The 17,711-nt window shown below is 38.7% G+C and overlaps 1 protein-coding gene across 1 annotated transcript; it reads left to right on the top strand.

Annotated features, from left to right (window-relative positions):
• Positions 1-698: 698 nt before the first annotated feature.
• NUP50 (nucleoporin 50) lies at positions 699-16,957 on the top strand. Its single transcript, XM_013184696.3, has 8 exons — positions 699-984; positions 3,660-3,738; positions 4,926-5,009; positions 7,100-7,292; positions 7,753-8,412; positions 9,370-9,448; positions 11,081-11,199; positions 12,986-16,957. The coding sequence occupies exons 1-8, from the start codon at positions 758-760 to the stop codon at positions 13,186-13,188; spliced, it is 1,644 nt and encodes a 547-aa protein (XP_013040150.2). The 5' UTR covers positions 699-757; the 3' UTR covers positions 13,189-16,957.
• Positions 16,958-17,711: the final 754 nt, after the last annotated feature.

The following is a 17,711-nucleotide window of genomic DNA, read 5'->3' as shown; positions in this document are numbered from 1 at the left end:
GCCATCACTGTGCAGTGAGACACATTTTAAAACAGTATATCTAGAATCCCAAGAGAGCAGGTAAAATGACTTTTCCAAATTATTACCTGAAAATGGTTCAAAATATTTTTACAATTTTATAAAGAAACACAGTAACTTGAAAATACAGTGTTTGAAGACTGAAAGTAACGCAACTGAGGAAGGGCTCTCTGCTAGAATCCTAGGGTCCCGGATAGGACGAAAACCAGTCTGTTACGTGATGCAAATTTTTTTTTTTTGGGGGGGGGCGTTGCCATCCCATATATTGAATTGGTAAGCTTTACAAGAGCGTGTTCTTTATGAAAAGTTTGTTGTTTTAATTTTAGGTCGGGGTATTTCCACCTGCTGGCTTAGCATCCTAAGACTTCAGACCACAGTTTTCAGGTCCTTCTGACTGCTTTCATTGTCACCGTTACTGCCCTACGGCCACACGACCACTGCACATCATGCAAAAACGCTTGGAGACCACTGTTTTAAACCTACGGGGAGAGCATCGCCTTCTCCCCAGTGGCTTCCAGCTATAACCCCACGCTTTAATCGCGCGGGGAGGAGGAAGGGCGACGATCCAGGGTCTGGCCGCAAACCGTCCGCCACCGTGCGCCGCAGGACGCCCCCACCAGCAACGCCCCAGCCAACGGCCCCAACGGCCGCGCGCGCACCTGCCCCCCCATTCGAACAGCCGCCCGCCTGTCGCACCGAGCATGCGCCGCCCGAGCGGCGGCGGCTGAGCAAAAGGCGCATGCGCCCTGCTGCAGGGCTGGCGGGGGACGGTGTCCGCCTGGTGCCTTGGTGCGCTGCTCGCCGCCTTCCCGCAGGCACAAAATGGCGGCGGCGTCGGGGAGCCCGGCAGGGAGATGCTGAGCGGGGTCCGGAGCCCGGCAGGCTGCGAGCAGGCTCTGACACCCACCCACAGCAGCCTCGACCCCGCAGCAAGCGTCGCTCCTCGCGAGGGGAGGTGTTCCGGGGGTAAGTGGCAGCACCGTCTCCTGTGCCCGGCCCGTGAGAGAAGGCGCGGGTTTCCCGCAGGACGGAGGGCAGGATCGGCCTGAAAACGTGCCTGCCCCCCCCGAACACCCGGCGGAATAACGAGGCCGTTTGGGGTCGCAAAGGAGGGTGCTGCCGGGCGGCCGGGGAGCGCCCCGGAGCCTCACGGGCACGCACAGGGTTGTGAGGGGCGGACGGCGCCTTGGGGAGAGGAGTGCCGGCGGTTTTGGGGGAATGCGAGCTGCGTTTAACGGCTGGGGGGAAGGGAGAAAAGTTAGGACCTCTCCGGGGCGGCTGCAGGGCTCCTGACAAGGAAGCTAGAGGGACCGTGTGTGCTACCGCAGGAGTCTGCGGTGAAATAGAGCAGTGCCTCAGGAATGGTGAAACCCGGCTCTGCCACCATGCGCCCGCCCAGTTCCGGGGCTTTTGTTACTGCCAGGAGCCCCGGACGCTTCCTGCCTTGGAGCAGGGGGTAAAAAGTGGCTGCAGTGCACATGGCATCTTTACACGGTGGGGCTGAGGGCTCCTAAGTATGGATGAAGGACTAGTGACTTGTTCCACTCCCCAGTATTAGGTCTTGCGTTCCAATAGGGCAAGTTTTTAAGCCTTATAGTAGGTAAACTGTACTGTGGAATGCAAATGTTAAAATTCAGACCTATTCTTACATTAAGTAAGGCATAGTAAATAACTTACTAGGTGGATTGCAGTAGCTCAACAAAACCTCTCTGTTGTGCCGTTCAAATAAAAAGCTGTTTCTCAAAATACTCCCATCTTGACCTATTCAGAACACTTGCTACAAAAACTTCTTGAAGATTGTCCTGTGTATATGTATAGAAAACATCAGATAGAGGTGGCTTTGCATTGCTTCTTTCACAGGTTAGAAATGTCTAGAATTCTCTTGCTGCTTTGTGTATGTTAGATACTCGTCTGCTCCTATTTTCAGTGCTGATCTAGAGAAATCATATAAACAGAGGTAGGTGTAAAGAACCTGGAGCCTAGGCCGATTTGGTTACTGCTTTTTCCCTTTAGTGGAGAATAGCTTTCTGGTTAATGTAGTGCTTGTAATGCTTTAGTGGCTGGTGTCAAGAGTGATAATTTGATCTTCTGTGGGATCTGATGGAGTAATTCTAGGTTACAGTCTCACAAGCCTTTGAGCTGTGGCTGCTGCCAAAGAGATCCAATCTTGCCTTCCTCTGGTGGCAAGTGTTTGTATACTCCTGTGGGAAACTATATCAGGGAGCCAATTTTAAAATAATTATTTTTATTTTTTTCACTGGCTTAGATTTAAACAGCCAGTCTGCAGAGAATCATGAGTTGCATAGTAGGACACCTGCTTTATCTATGGTGTGGTTTATGCCATTTTAAAGCATTTATATAAACCAGTCTTTGTCACTGCCCTTCTGAAAGATCCTAATAACTTTGCTTCTGCTTGTGAAATTTGTGTGTCATACCAAAACTCACAGCTTTGACTTACGACCTTTGTAAGACTGCTGTGCAGTTGGATTTACTGTTCTGTTTAAAAATATTTAATTGGCTAAGCAAGATGTTCTGTAATCATGTGTTGTCATTTTTGGCTCTGAAATTCAACTATTTGTGGATTTATCTTCTGTTCAGGTCTCAATCATAAACCTAAGTTTTTTTTTTTTTTTGAGGAATTTTAACTCTAGCACTTGCTTAAGACCTGTGTTGCTACAAAACTACATCTTTTCTCTGAAAAGTTTTCATATTAACTTCGGATGATAAAATCATAGTCAAAATAACTTCTTTCCATATAAAACTTTAGTAATGTGATTGTTTGCCAAGTCTTTCAGATAAAATAACACAGCTCGATTCATTCTTTGTTTTTGAGCATAGCTAATGAATTGTACTTCACTAAAATGGAAGTCGGAAGTTAAAACTACAAGCATTACTTCTTCAGAGTTGCTTTTGCTTTACATTGCAGAGGTAACTAGCAAAATAACAATTAGCTGCTTACATTAATTGATCTAAAACCAATGATACATCTTAGGCCTCTTTTAGAGGAAAAGTCACCTATTTATTTGCAATAGATTTTTTTCAACATTCCCATTAATGTCCTAGCAACCCTGGTTTTTGTAGCAGAGTATGTTCATCTTTAACCAAAGTAAGCTGTCTGGCCAGTTGCTTCAGTATTCCTTATCAGGTCCGTATCAGTATTCATTTTAGGCGCTGTCAAGCAACTTTACTTTTGCAAGACTCCTGGTGTTTACCTTGGGTATCCTGAAGCAAGATGGACTGGGATATGGAATCTTTTAACCAGATCCTTTTTCGCGTGTTCAATGTTTTTCTTTTTTTTTTTCAGCCCTTCAGAGTAAGCAGTGATGAGGAATGGATCATGGGACTGAAAGGAATTTTTTAGCCAGCTCAGCTGCTAAAGAACAGTTAACCTGTAGTTGAACTGCATGTTTCTATTGTTGTTTAAATTTAATATCAAGTTTGGCTAATAACCACAACTCCAGTTTCACGTGCTGCTCATTGTTTTTAAAAACACTCGGTTTTCAACGGTCACTCCAATTTTGACTGACTTCTGTATGAACTCTGATTCTCATTACTTGTTCTGAATAATACAAATCAAGGTTGTTTAGAATTTAATTCCCATGTATTTGATTCTCTGCATTTCTGATTGTTTTTATACACAGGTGTGGAAAAATGGCAAAGAGAATTGCAGAAAAGGAACTGACTGACAGAAACTGGGATCAGGAGGATGAAGCTGAGGAGGTGAACTTAGATTACATTAGATACATTAGATTTTTTTTTTTTCCCCCCAGCAGGTAGCAGGATAGTTATTTATGTGCACTATTCATCTTGTGGGTGAAATCTACAGTGAAATTGGTTGAAAGTATATTAAAGATTATTTTATATAAATTAGTTATTTTAATAAAGCTCCCAGTATATGCAGACCACATGGCAAAACAGCTTTTATCAGTTAAAATGACATCAGTGGCTTAGAGGAAAGCAACTTTACATTTTTAAAGGGAAACCCAGGCATGTTAGAATGTATAATACTTTTGAACCCTTCAGCTGTGTGATGGATGTTTATTCAGTTCACAAGAAAAGTACCTTTGATTTCTTGAAATAGTTGATTTTAAGTTTCACTGACATAATACAGTCTGGATATTTTTTTCATATCTCTCCCAGCTGTTTTATAGGTCAGTAGTAGTTAATTTCAGAAGTACATTAGTTTGAAGTGCTTAGCAGAATGTCCGTACACAGCCAGGGGGCCTAAACAAACAGTCAAATGAGACGCTTCATCTGGTTGTAAAATGAGACTTCCATGTTAGTGTCTAATATTTATTTAAGGCTTGTGTTTTATCTCTAAACAAATCATGCTAGCTTCTATGCTACTAAAAATATTGAATGTTTAGGCTTATAGACTGTAAGAAAGAAAACTGATAGTACTCTTCCAGAAATATGAATATAAACAAACTTGATTTCCTCATTTATTTTGGGGTAGTAATTAATAATGATCTACCTTCACTGATAACTGAACTTCCAAGATTGTGGAATATTGTCAATACATCTCAATATACCTCCTCCAAGCTGAGTATTGTTTGTAACAGTGCAATACTGACAGATTACCTTCAGCAAAGATAATATTTTCTTGTTTAAAAAAACACACAAAATTTCTTGAATTATTTGTCCTAGAAAAATTGAGATTGCAGTCTGTATGAAAGGAAATTAAATGTAGAACAGGGAAGACAGAACTGTGACAGTATCAACAGTACTATAATATTTTTGTATTTTACTAATCACAGTACTGTAACTTTTTTCATTCCTTAGTTGTTAGGGAAAAGTGTTACAGATGTGTTCAAAAACTATCTTAGCATCTCAGCCATTTCTTCAGACTATGATACTTTTATGCATTCTGAGAATTTCACTAATGATTTCATAACTTCTTCTCAAAGGTGGGAACCTTCTCAGTGGCCAGTGAGGAAGTCCTGAAGAACAGAGCTATTAAAAAAGCAAAGCGCCGGAACGTTGGATCAGAGGTAATGTAATCACTGAACATGATTGTCATAGTTTGACTCAGTTGCAAAATATGACATAAGCGTTCACATTTTTACTTTGGGCCTGTAACAGTACTACATAAAGTTATCATTTAAAGTGTATATGCAACTAGTCAGCTCCTGCGCTTCCAATCTTTGCAGAGGTAGAAGCCTGGAGATCAAAAGATATTAGTTAACCATACTGGAGGGCTGGGGGATGTCCAAGGCAGGCATTAAACAAGTAAAAGCCAAATCGTTAAGTTGATGTGAGAGTGAAAGAGATCTTTCTTTTAAAGAATGATAATGTTCTTTCCCATTGAAGAGCTTTAGTGCCTCCTACTCTTTGCAATAACGAACACAGAAAGGAAGTTGGACTTTGTTGTGGGTGTACCCAATCTAACCAGACTATAGTCCTTTCAAAAATCCTGATGACAGATGCTTTGTCATATATATCTTTCTGTGCTCTCTCAAGAGTGCATGCTCCGTGTTAGAAACAGGGCAGAAATTTTACCTATCATCCAACTTGCTTTTAGATAGAATCATTAAGGTTGGAACAGACCTCCAAGATCATCTGGTCCAACCATCACCCTACGACCAATATCACCCACTAAACATGTCTGTAACCACCACATCCAACCTTTCCTTTAGATAGAACAGGACTAGGCACAGTTACAGGTTAGGTTATTTTCTCTTGTGCTCTTTATTTTCCTTCTGTTCTAGCAATATAAATTGTGTCCTATCCCACTTTTGCCTATGGTAGTTTTAGCCACAGAGGTGGTAGAGGACTCTGATGTAAGTTTTTTTTTTTTGTTTTGTTTTTTTAAAAAAAAAAGAGAACTTGAACAGGAGAGATTCAGAGACAAAAGCAAATGGAAAAACAATTGGTTGGGAAAGGGGACTAGATGATTGCAGAAGAAATAGAAGGCTGGGAGTTAGCTGTTCAGGATCAGAGCTGGAAGAAGAGGTAGGATAGGCTAGACAAAGTCTAAAAAGCAGAAGAGATGGCAGAACAGCTGAGTCTGCACGATAGATCTGTGAAACATTTACAAAAACAAACTTGAAGTTTACTGACGTTCCTAAATGGAGCAAGCAGAATGCTACAAAGACAGAGACTGCTGTTTAACTGGAATGTCCGGAGAGAGAGGTAGGACTGATCAAAGACAGGATAAAAATAGCTAACTAGGAATGAGGAATCAATGACTTAATTGGAAAAAGTAAAGCACGAAGGGAAACAGAAAGAGCCCAGACCCGCAAGGCCAGATACTGGAAGTGAACCTACAGTTGCCAAGTTCTGCTATTTCTCAGTAGAAAAAGCAGATGAAACTTGGAAATGATTCTCCTTTTCCTCTGACTCCTGTGCAGAGACACTGAAAGTAGAGAATTTCTACTCCAGTAATAAGTGCTCATTACCTCAAAAGATGTTATATGTAGTAGCTAAAAGTAGCAGTGCCTGTTTGGTTGCTAATCGTGCTGTATGACCGCATTTTAAAAACATGTAAGAAATTACACCATAAAATATTATGGTCATAAAGATCATGTTCAGAACTAGGTAATGAAAAAGTCGAAGAAAGCATACATGTTACTTTATCAAGTACAGTCTGTCTTTTGCTTTTCCCGTCAGTGACATAGGAATATTTTTTGTAAGTCACTTAAATGTTACACAGGTGACTACAAAACATACTGTTTTGATGAGTGGTTTGAAGTGTTAGCATTTACAGCCACAATTAAGAGTCTAAAAGTTCCTGAAAATAAGCCTACAATTACATACTGCTACATAATTATTTAAAGAAAACAAAATGCTTTGAATCTCTAAATAGGTAGTCAGACACATCCACTGCTCTGAACAGCTTCTAGGTATCCACTTCCTCTAACTAGTTTTATTTTCATTCCAAACATCTGAGTCTTTTAAAAATAGCAGGAGTATGTGTCATAAGGAAGCTATTAACTCTGTTTACATAGCTGACTTAGAATAAGGGACATGAAATAGGGCATGAAATGATACACTGAACAAGGGCAAAATAAATGGAATATCAAGTGAGGATAGAAGTATAAAGGTGTATGTAACTGGTTGTCTTTTTCTCTTTTCTCCCCAGTCTGAAGGTGGAGGAGCATTTAAAGGGTTTAAAGGCTTTTTGCCTTCTGGAAAAGGAGGCGGCGGCTTCAGTGGGTTTGGTAATGGTGCAGGAATAAAGCCTTTAGAAGGCCTGTCTAACGGAAGCAGTAGTATCTCTAGTACTCCTTTGTTCAGCAGTTTGAAGACAACCTCTGAAACACAATCTGTATTTGGTAAGTTTTAAATAAGCATACATATTCATCAGAAAATTCAGCCATAAGTTCTGTAGGTTAATGTAATGATGGAATTTGTTTTTTCACTAACCCTGTAGTTCTGCTTTAAGGTTTTAAGACTTGATCTTTGTAAAATTTCCTAAAGATTTTTATACTGGTGGAGAGACAAGTTATCAAATACATGCAGTTTTAAGAGGTGGAAACTGAAGTCATTCTTGATGTAATACTGGAGATAAAACCTTTTAGAGATAAAGGCAATGGAACGCATTTGCTATCGGACACTTTGAAACTGTGCTATCTAGCACACAGTGTCATGATGCAACACACTACACTGTAATAACTGTACAAAACTAATGGATTTAATACAGAAATAATGGAGATATTAGCTTAGGGTTTTATAAGAAATGCAGTCTGGAGGAAAAAAAAAAAAAAGCTCTAAACCATGATTTTCTTTTAATAGGATCTACCATATCAAATGGTCCGGCTACTACTGCATTTACTGAAAAGAAAGCTGCAAGCCCAAAAGCTAATGGTGGCAGCCAACCATCATCTTCTGGCTATACTCAGAGCAAAGTCTGCAGCTCTAGTGTTTATCACAAACAGTTAGCAGCTTTAAACTGTTCTGTGCGTGACTGGATAGTTAAGCATGTAAACACAAACCCCTTGTGTGATCTGACGCCCATCTTCAGAGACTATGAGAAGTATTTAGCAACTATTGAACAACAACATGGAAGCAGTAGTGATAGTGGGTCTGAAAATGAAAGCAGCAAGACACCTGGCACTCAGTCTGTTTCCACATTTGGGAATTCAAAGCTACAGCAAGGATCAACATTTTTGTTTAACAACAAAACTGAAGATACCTCGGACAAAAAACCTGAAGTTACAGCAGAAAAAAGAGGCCCATCGTTAGGAGCTACATCAACTGTCTCATTTAATTTTGGCAAGAGTGTCAACAGTTCTGTTTTGGGTTCCCTTGGCTCAGGAACACTTAGTAGTTTCTCATTCTCTCCTGGGAATTCAGGTTTGTTTGGAAAAGACACAAACCCAACAAAGTCTCTCACTGCAGTATCCACCAATGTGTTAGAAGCTCAGACAGAAAGTGGGAATAGTGATGATAAAGGTAAATTCTATTTTCAAAAAACATTGTAATGGTAAATGGTGAATGATTGTGACTGAAGAATACTGCAAAGATGAAATAACACTAAATTGAACTATATCATAGTTACTGAATTTGAAAACTGCAAAATTTTACTAGCAATGTGGAATTCTCAGTATTGCATGCTGCTTAAGTAACACTCAAAGTATATGATTACCAAGACCTATGCATGTCTGTCAAATTTATACTCTCTGTAATAGAATGTTTTTTTTAGCTGAATATAAGACTTGAAACGATGAAACTTAAAACAACTGGTATGTTCATCTTTGAGCCTGTGGGACACTTCATACCTGGTGCTTTTCCCCAATAGATTAATTAAAAGATCCCTCATGATTTCATACATCTTATTTACCAGACCACAAGAGACAATAAAATTGCGTGCTACTTGAAAGTTTTTAGCTAATTTGGGTATAGTCAGCTATAGAAATGCTATAGCAGCTGTAGGGACTGGAAAGGCATAATCCTGTCCCTGTTTCTTGGCTGTCACTCCTGATTACCCTTCCCCCCAAATTAAACTTGGCCTCTGGGGGTATGTATAATTGGTAAAGGCTACTCTTGGAAATGTTACAACTGTTTTTCCCCATCAAAAGGCTTTAACTTAAATTTTACTCATTAAACTTGGTATTTTAATTTGTTTTTTGATTGTTTGATGGTTGGGTATTTTCATTCAGTTTAAATTGAAGGTGAGTATGAAGTTGTTTGAGGCATGCGGCTGAATGAAAACAAAGACTTTTTCTGTAGGTAAAGCTTCTTTAGAGCCCACATTGACTTAAAGGTATTTTGGCAATTACTGACAGGCTCTGCATGTTTATGTAACATACAGCATGCATAAACTAATTCTAGTTAACAAGCCGAAACACCTTCCAGATCATATGCTTATAACATTAACATATGGAATGTATTACAACTTTTTATTTAAAGATGGAGAAGAGAAGGAAGAAGAGCCACCAAAAGTCATTGTTAATGAAATAAAAGAGGATGATGCTTTCTACTCAAAGAAGTAAGTGACTTTACCTTAGAATAGCAAATTGAAAATAGAATTCATACCTATGTTTTGCTATTCTTAACCACTGCAGTGTAAAAATTAATGACATGTTCTTGACTTCCTAGTTAATAAAGCTTCTTAGGAAGCTGTTTAGAACATGAAGTTCCACTTGTAAAAAGGTACTTACAAAGATAAGTAGGATCTTAGTAATATTGTGTCTTGGACACAGCTGTGATGGCCATTTGTGATCATTTTCTTAAATGATTGAAAAAATTTCTGCCTTCACCAGGTTTTGTAAGCTTAAATTGTAGGGCATGCACTACAGAAATAACTTACTGTACTTTCAAAACCAGTTGGATGCTTAGTTATTTGTGTAGCCTAAAATAAGACTCTTCAGCTGGAAAATACAAACTGTTGTATGAAGGAGTGAACAAGTTGTACTTCTAACGTCAAAGTGAGATTAACTCCACCTGAAACAGTTTTTGAAATCATGTTTAGTAGTCCAAGTAATTGTATGTCTGCTTAACACTTGGCAGAGAGTTTTCATGTACAAAAGTATTTTACTTTATCTAAGAGAAGTTGCAAGCCAATTTATTAAGAATGGTATTAGGTTTGTTGTTTTAAGACAAGCTCCAGTGTTGTCAAATCTTATGTAAAAGTCCTATTATAAGTCCAGAATGATACAGTATGTAGTGTTTTGCAATCGCTGTTTTAAAATAGTGCCTTACAGTAATTACAGCTGCTACTCCTTAATTATTCCTTATAGATCCTGAGTACAAGTTGCTATATGTTGTCTTTTTTTCCCCTGAAAGTAACATTTGTCATTTCAGTACTGAAAGAAAGATTGACCTTCCTTTTTCTGAACTGTTAAGTACCATTGTACCACATCTTGGGGTGCATTAAACACAGCATAGTCAGCTGATCAAAAGGTGATTCCCCCACTATATATATTGTTGGTGTGGCCTCATCTTGAATATTGTGTGCAGTTCAGGGCTTCACAATATAAAAAGGATGTTAAGGTCCTTGAAAGTGTCCAGGGGATGTCAACAAAGCTGGTACAAGGGCTGGCAGGCAGGTCCTATGAGAGGCTTAGGACACTTGAGTTGCCCAGTCTGGCGAAAAGGAGATGAGAGGTGACCTCACTGCTCTCTGCAGCTCCCTGAGGAGGGGAAGTGGAGCTGATTGCTGCTGACAGGATGGGAGGCAATGTCATACAGCTGAACTAGGGCAGGTTCAGACTGGAAATTAGGAAAAATCTTTACTGCAAGTGTGGTCAGACGCTGGAAAAGGCTTCCTAGAGAGGTGGTTGGTGCCCCAGGCCTGTCAGTGCTCGAGACATTGGGATAATGCCCTTAGTAATATAATAGGCTTTAACTTTTGGTTAGCTCTGAAGAGGTCAGGCAGTTGGATTGAATCTTTGGAAGTCCCTTCCAAATGAACTGTTCTAGTGCATCTGTTAGAAAATGAAACAGTCAAGATCAGGAAGAATAAATATTTATGCTACTCACAGCATGTTAACTGATTATTATTAAACAGCTTACTGGGAGTCAGATGCATGCATATATCTACGTATGTATATATTTGGATATATTTGTATTTTATCTCTGCATATCTGCGCAAACTAGGTTTGCTTTTTTTTGTGCACAGATGCAAACTGTTCTACAAAAAGGATAATGAGTTTAAAGAAAAAGGTGTAGGAACATTACACTTGAAACCAGCAGGAAATGAGAAAACTCAGCTCCTAGTCCGAGCAGATACCAATTTAGGTAAGTAAATTCGATCTAGTAACAAGTCTCAATGTAAAATTCCCTGCAAAACATTAGATTTTGTTACACAGCATAACTGACAAGGTTAATGAAAAACTTTTTCTTCTGAATAATTTCAAGCAATTGTATGCCTTTAACAGGTGTTCTGAAATAACACACCTTAAGCAGTGCAAGGAAGCAATAGGTTATGGTTTATGTTTGGATACTTTTTTCCCCTTTATGTTTTAGTAGCTGTTCTCTATTCCTGGCTTGTTTAATGGCTCCAAAGCTCAGCTTGAAGATGCCACAATCATGTATAAATGCATCAGAGGTGTGAAGAATGAAGATCAACATATTTCCTGCTGAGATGCAGGCAAATTGTCACATGTTTTGATATTAATTGTTGAGAAACTTTACTACCTCTTAGTACCTTGCTTCAGCAAATGTGAATATGGAGTTCACAAGTACTTCACAACTTCAATAAAACAGAATAAATTACACATATAAAAGATGTGAGAACTTAAGCCATGGTGTACCTATAGGTCACTGGTAAATCTCATCTCAGTTTCACTTTATAAAGTGTTCTGGTAAGTCTATAGAAACCTTCTGCAGACCCATTAGGTGAAACTTTCAAATGTCTGGTGAGATTGGGATTCCTGTGTCAGTCACTTCTACATCATTTACTTGTTTTGATGGAAACAAGGCTCCATCAAGGCAGTTCTTAGCCATAAAACTGAAGGCAGATGTATGGCAGAGTTGTCATTGCTCTCAGCATTTCTTTAGGGGTCTGAATGAGTAGAGCAGGTGAAAACTTGCTTTTTCCAACTTGCGTGCCCTATAACAGAAGTCTTAGTTTTTACTCAGCTGATGCTAATTTTCATTATGTTGATTTAATTCCCTCTACTTTCATCTGAGGTGATGTATCAGGAAATCCCTTTTCAGCTCATACCCTTTTAAGACATTTTAGTTTAGTGTTTTCAAGCATTGGTTTGTACAAGCTGCTACAGTCATAGTGATGCACACTTCCCTTTTTTGCTATCTTTACACAGTGCTGTAATCCTTTCCTAAAATCTCACTGTGTTTGAAAAACTGAACTGGAAAGGAAGGCGAAGACTGACTTTACCCTAAATACCACTACCGTGTTCTGAACTATTTACCAGGTTTACAAAATGGGTGCATCTTCTGTTGAAGCAGATTTAGAGTTTGTTTGCAGTTGTTCTAATACACCACTAATACTGAGTATCTCATACTCATGACAGAATTTAACAAGTTGACATAAAGCCGTTATTAGTAACTTGGTGGTATCAACATCAGTTGTGTATGATTCGAGGATACAAAGTACTTATTCTACAATAGTTTGTCGATTTTATTTTGTTTTTTAAATTATGTCTGTACGTGTGTTAAAGCTAACTTTTTGCTTCTGCTTATGATCTGTGCTTAAGAATGAATAACTTGTGTAAGCATAAACTAAGTACTGTGACTTAATTCCTTATTTGCTGATTCTCCTTTTGTTTCATTTCCTTTTCCTTGCGTGTCCCTACTACTATCATTTGATATTGTTCAGATTCCTCCCTTTAAAAAAGGGGAGGATATAGTATAGAGATTCCTCATTCCTACTGAGGAGATAAATCAGGAACAGTGGCTATGCACAGATGTTTAGAGAAGAATAAGACAAGTTTATATGGCACTTGTCAACTGCCTTCCTTCAAAACAAACTTAAATCCCTATTTAGTAAGTACACTAACATCCATACTACAGTAAAAGATGGAAATTTTCTAACTTTAATTTTTTCTTCTGTCATATGCAGGAAACATACTGTTGAATGTTCTAATTCCACCCAAGATGCCATGTACAAGAACCGGAAAAAACAATGTTCTTATAGTTTGTGTTCCTAATCCACCAGTTGATGAGAACAATCCAGCTGTTCCTGTCACTATGTTAATAAGGGTGAAAACAAGTGAGGACGCAGATGAGTTGCACAAAATCTTACTGGAGAAGAAGGAGGCTTAAGTATATTGCAGTCAGTGATTTCAGAAATTATTGCCAAACTGCTGCTGCTCTGTTTTTTTTGTCCATAACTTCAGTTGAACACTTAAATCTTACTCTGATGTTAAGAACTGTTATAGAAACTATGGAAAAATCTGTGAGGAAAATCTAAAGTAGCTAATAAAAGCTTTAATAGAACACAAGTGTTGGACTGTGCTCCCTTCTTTCAACATCTAAATACAGGACCTCTTCTGGATAAACCACATCGATTTAAATTAAAGCATGTTTTTAACACTGGCCAACTTGACTGAATGGACTGAAATCAGAGTAGAAAATTATGGTACCAGAGATTCTTCACAGACTGCGGTGCAATGCAAAACCCTCCTGTTCTGAGAGGATGTTCAAATGTAACTGTTTAAACTGTTTCTGTACTCTGATTTTTAACTTTAACATATTCTGTTGAGACTAATTTTTAAACTGTCAATGATGACAATGTACTCAAACAATAATGATGATGTATATTGTACTGTTTTAACTCTTACAGACTTGTGTGATTTTTGGGGACTGGGAGACTGCATCTCCAGCTATTTAAAACAAAGTTTGCTTGCATAGTCTTGTTGACAGTAATGTTTCTTAGAGAAGAACTGTCAGTTCTGTTCTTACTGTAGCAACAAGCTAACGCTGTGCAATATTATAAGCAGACAACTGGAGGACTGTTTATCTTGGACCACAACCACAGATGGCGTTTATCTGACAAATCAGAGGCAAAGGCTTCTGCTTCCATTATGGTCACTCAGAAGAATTCTTCCCTAATCCCTCGGGCTAAAACTGAAACACAGCAGAGGCAGAGCTGTAAGTATACGTGTTGTGCTACTTACTCGTACTTTACTGAAGATAGCTTTTCACAGACAAAATTCAGGATTTTTACAAAACCTTATCTTGTCTTGGGCTGCTACCAAGACCATGTGCGTAAGTATGTTTAAGTAATTACCCTTCCCCTGTGCTAAAAATACGATGTGTTACTGTAGTACCTAACATAGAGCAGTAGTTTGCAGCTCTAGGACAAGCTTTCTGTCACAAATAGGGAGCACTAGTTTAATCTGTAACTGTGTTCAGCAGAGTTAAACCATGTGGCAATAATTCACAGATCAGAACAGTGTTCTGAGTTTCCATCTCAGCTTTATCAGACCTTGGTGGTTTTTTTTTTCTAAATCCTTTTATTTTTCAAACCTTGTCTTAGTTGGCTGGAAACTCCTTCCCTATTAAATATTTTTTCTGCTTCATTTCCAGCTCTAGAAACTATCAAAGAGCTAGAGGCTAATGTTTATCTTGAACTACCCTTGTATTTGTCTCACTCACCAGCTTTGGGGAGATGAAAGAAACATGCCAACCTGCCTCTGGCTAATGGGGCATGGGGAACACAGGTGAAAGCAGCAGCATGATGCAATTCTCACAGGGGACTCTGCAATGCCTAATGGTGGGGAAAAAACAGTAGTACCTCTTGATGAGATGCAGCACATCTTACCTGCTTTCTGCTGCTCTCCATGGGAGAACAAATGGCAGCCTTAATTCCTGATTTACTGCATGCTTCAGGTTAAGGCGTTGCCCCTCCCCCCCCCCTTAACTAAAGTAGACCTATAGCCTGCTAGACCAAAGTTCAAAAACAAAGGCCTTCGTTCTCCTTTCAGCTATGCTGAGGTCACAGGAATTGCATTTTCAATATTCAAGTGCAAAAGGAGTTGAGATACCGTTTGAAGTATTATTTGAAATTGGTGCCTTTTTTTTTTCTTTTCATCTGGCTTAGTGTTTAACCACTGAAAGTAAGTGAGGCTACTTTTTTTTTTTGTCTTTCTGATACCTTAATTGGAGGCCAAAAAGCTGAGATCTTGCATGTTAATTGTGTATGAATGAAAAACAGAATATTGCCTGAAAGTTTATTATAGGCTCAGGTTTAATGTCCAAGGGCTCAGTTAATAGTGCATTTGTCTTTTGACTGTAGTGTTTTAAACACGTTTCCATGAAGAGGTGTCTTTAGATTAGATTGCTGGATGGGGTAAGCAGATTTTTTTTATACATCTCACTTTAAGAACAATTCAGTACAGAGTGTTTCAGGGGCCTTAGTTTTGTGTTTGTTTACTTCCTAAATCCGATGGCTATATAGATTTAATATATATCTATTGAAGTGTGGACCAATTAACTTAAACCACTTAGAGACAAACTGAACTTTCTATGTATACTTAATGACTTGCCTCCAAATTGAGGCAGACTTGGTGTTTTGCACGCACATCTTTGGCCTGGTTCTAAAACTGGCAAGTGCATCTTTATCGTATTCAAGGGTGACCATTCTGAGCATGAGCACAGAATATTAAAGAAAGATAAATAGAATAATAAACGTGTTGGAAAACAATATCCATGTCAGCAAGTACTATTTTCTATTAGCTGTGGGAAAGACTAATTGAGATGAGAAATCCGGATTCTTTAGCAATTTACATATTTATCAGTAAAGCCTAAGGGAAAGTAATAGGAATCCTGTGTTAATGAGAATGTCAAATATACGTATAAACATATGGGTTTAAAACTTTTACATGGAAAAGGTCCCACTAAGAGTAGGAAGGAGTTTTACTGCAAATTAGAGATTGAATCAACACCATTCATAGTGACTCTGCAATTATCTGGACTATGAAGCAAGAGAAGGAAGTCAAGGTGCACTTGGTCAGGTATAAAGCACAATCCTTCTCTAGGACTGTTTAAAAAAAAATCTTTGATGCTTTAGTTTCTAGTTAAATATTGAAATACATTGTTGTTGCAAAAAGCCAGGGATTATTTCATAGGGAAAAAAAAGGCCTAAAATGAGTTAAAAGCAAGTTATTAGCACAGAAATCAATTAATGCCTTCATAACAAAGTGGCATATGCTATACAGGGAAGGAATTTTGATCAGGATTTCAACTCAATGAAGCATTCCTGGTTGGCACATATTATACTTAACAGCTGGAAATCAGATGCCTGATGTTAAAGATGTAAGGGTCCTCCCTAATTTGAGTTAATGCCTTGACTGCTAAAACTGTACATAGGTGTTGGAGCGTCTAATGGATAACATGCATTCTTCCTTTTGCTGCGATTGTGAAGTTTCAGCAGCTTAGAAATCTTTTCCCTCCCATTTTTCTACTCCCCAAAAAAAGAAAATCAAGATTTCAGTTTCTTTTAATTTTCAGAGTCATCACTAAGGGAGATTATTACAGTTGGTGTGAATTTTATTTTAAAATACCACATTGCTATATGTAGTTTTTTTTCTTTTTTTGTAATGTGCTTAAATGGTCTATTTGGGAACACAACAGTGAGTGTCTTCCAATAATCTCTTCTGGCTGATGGACATGAAAGTTCAAGTGAAATTTATAGTTCCATATGTTGTGGAACATAAAACAATTAAGAGGTAGGCTTTAGTAACAACTCCCGTTCAGCTCCCTTTGCAGCACCGTAACACTTAAAATGTCCTTAAAGACTTTCTTTCTGATGCCTTATTTGCATTTGCTAAGACTTTGTAACTGGTGCCTGTGTGCAAGAAATAACTGACATTAAACAATTTAAAGTGGCATGAGCTAGTATAAATTCAATGAAAGTGTTGAATGTGATGATCTGTTAGAGTTTAATAGATTTCAAACTGCTTTGAATTTTTCAGTGGATATTTAATTTTCACATAACTTGTCCTGTAACAATGTTTTCATTAGTTCTAACACATTGAGGAAGTGTACAAAAATCCATGGAAAATGTGAATAAACGAATGGGAGAAGTGTCTTTTGTGTATCCCTTTCACTATGACTTTAAACACTATATGAATAAAATGAATTTTACATTCAGTTGTTTGCAGGTGAACTCCAGCCTTGGAAATCCTGCACATGGCCTTACTGCTGCTGGCACATCAGTAAGAGCCAGTTCAGCAAAACGCTTTCGTGTTGCAAGGAGACTGAGCTGAATCAGCTCAAAGGGGAGAGCTAGGGCGACCTTTTACTAGACAGAGAAAAACTGGTTCTTGAACATTAAGAGAATTACTGTGGGGGCTGACAGCTAAAAATCCCTGCAACTTGAACATTAAAAGACTCAAGATCAAAAGTAGTTTGCCTATGTTTGCCCGACAAAGTATCGAGAACACGAGGTTTTTAGATCTAGCCTAAAAGCACTACCCAAAAGCTAGGCCATAAGGTGATTCTTCTCTTGTTTTGTAACAGTATGCTAAATAGCAAAAATAAATAAAATCAACAGATGTGTCAAGAAAAGTCAAGAGTGGATGATCAGCTTTCCAATGCACTCTGACCTGCTGAGACCACGAGAGAATGGCTGCCGTCCAACCGTACTTCCTCATGTTAGCCACTATCGTGCTATGTCCACATCTTGGACGTACCTTACTACGCTGCTTAAAAAAGGAAGACAGCACTGCTTACAGATTCTCCCTAGATTTGGGCAACCATAAAGAAAGGTAACATCAGTTCTCAAGAGCAAAGATGAGGCGCTTACTAGCTTTTATTGCAAATAACGAAGTATAAGTGACACA

This window comes from Anser cygnoides, chromosome 1 (assembly GCF_040182565.1).
Source record: "Anser cygnoides isolate HZ-2024a breed goose chromosome 1, Taihu_goose_T2T_genome, whole genome shotgun sequence".
NCBI classification, from domain to species: Eukaryota; Metazoa; Chordata; class Aves; order Anseriformes; family Anatidae; genus Anser; species Anser cygnoides.
The sequence above is the reverse complement of the archived record's forward strand: the minus strand, read 5'-3'. Positions and strand labels throughout refer to the sequence as shown.

What these genes read in the sequence shown, in the direction of transcription:
- NUP50 (XM_013184696.3), top strand. Translation starts at nt 758, where the DNA reads ATGCGCCCTGCTGCAGGGCTGGCGGGGGACGGTGTCCGCCTGGTGCCT. An exon ending in CGAGGGGAGGTGTTCCGGGG is followed by an intron (nt 985 to 3,659) that starts GTAAGTGGCAGC and finishes TTTTATACACAG; the next exon opens with GTGTGGAAAAATGGCAAAGA. An exon ending in GCCGGAACGTTGGATCAGAG is followed by an intron (nt 5,010 to 7,099) that starts GTAATGTAATCA and finishes TTTTCTCCCCAG; the next exon opens with TCTGAAGGTGGAGGAGCATT.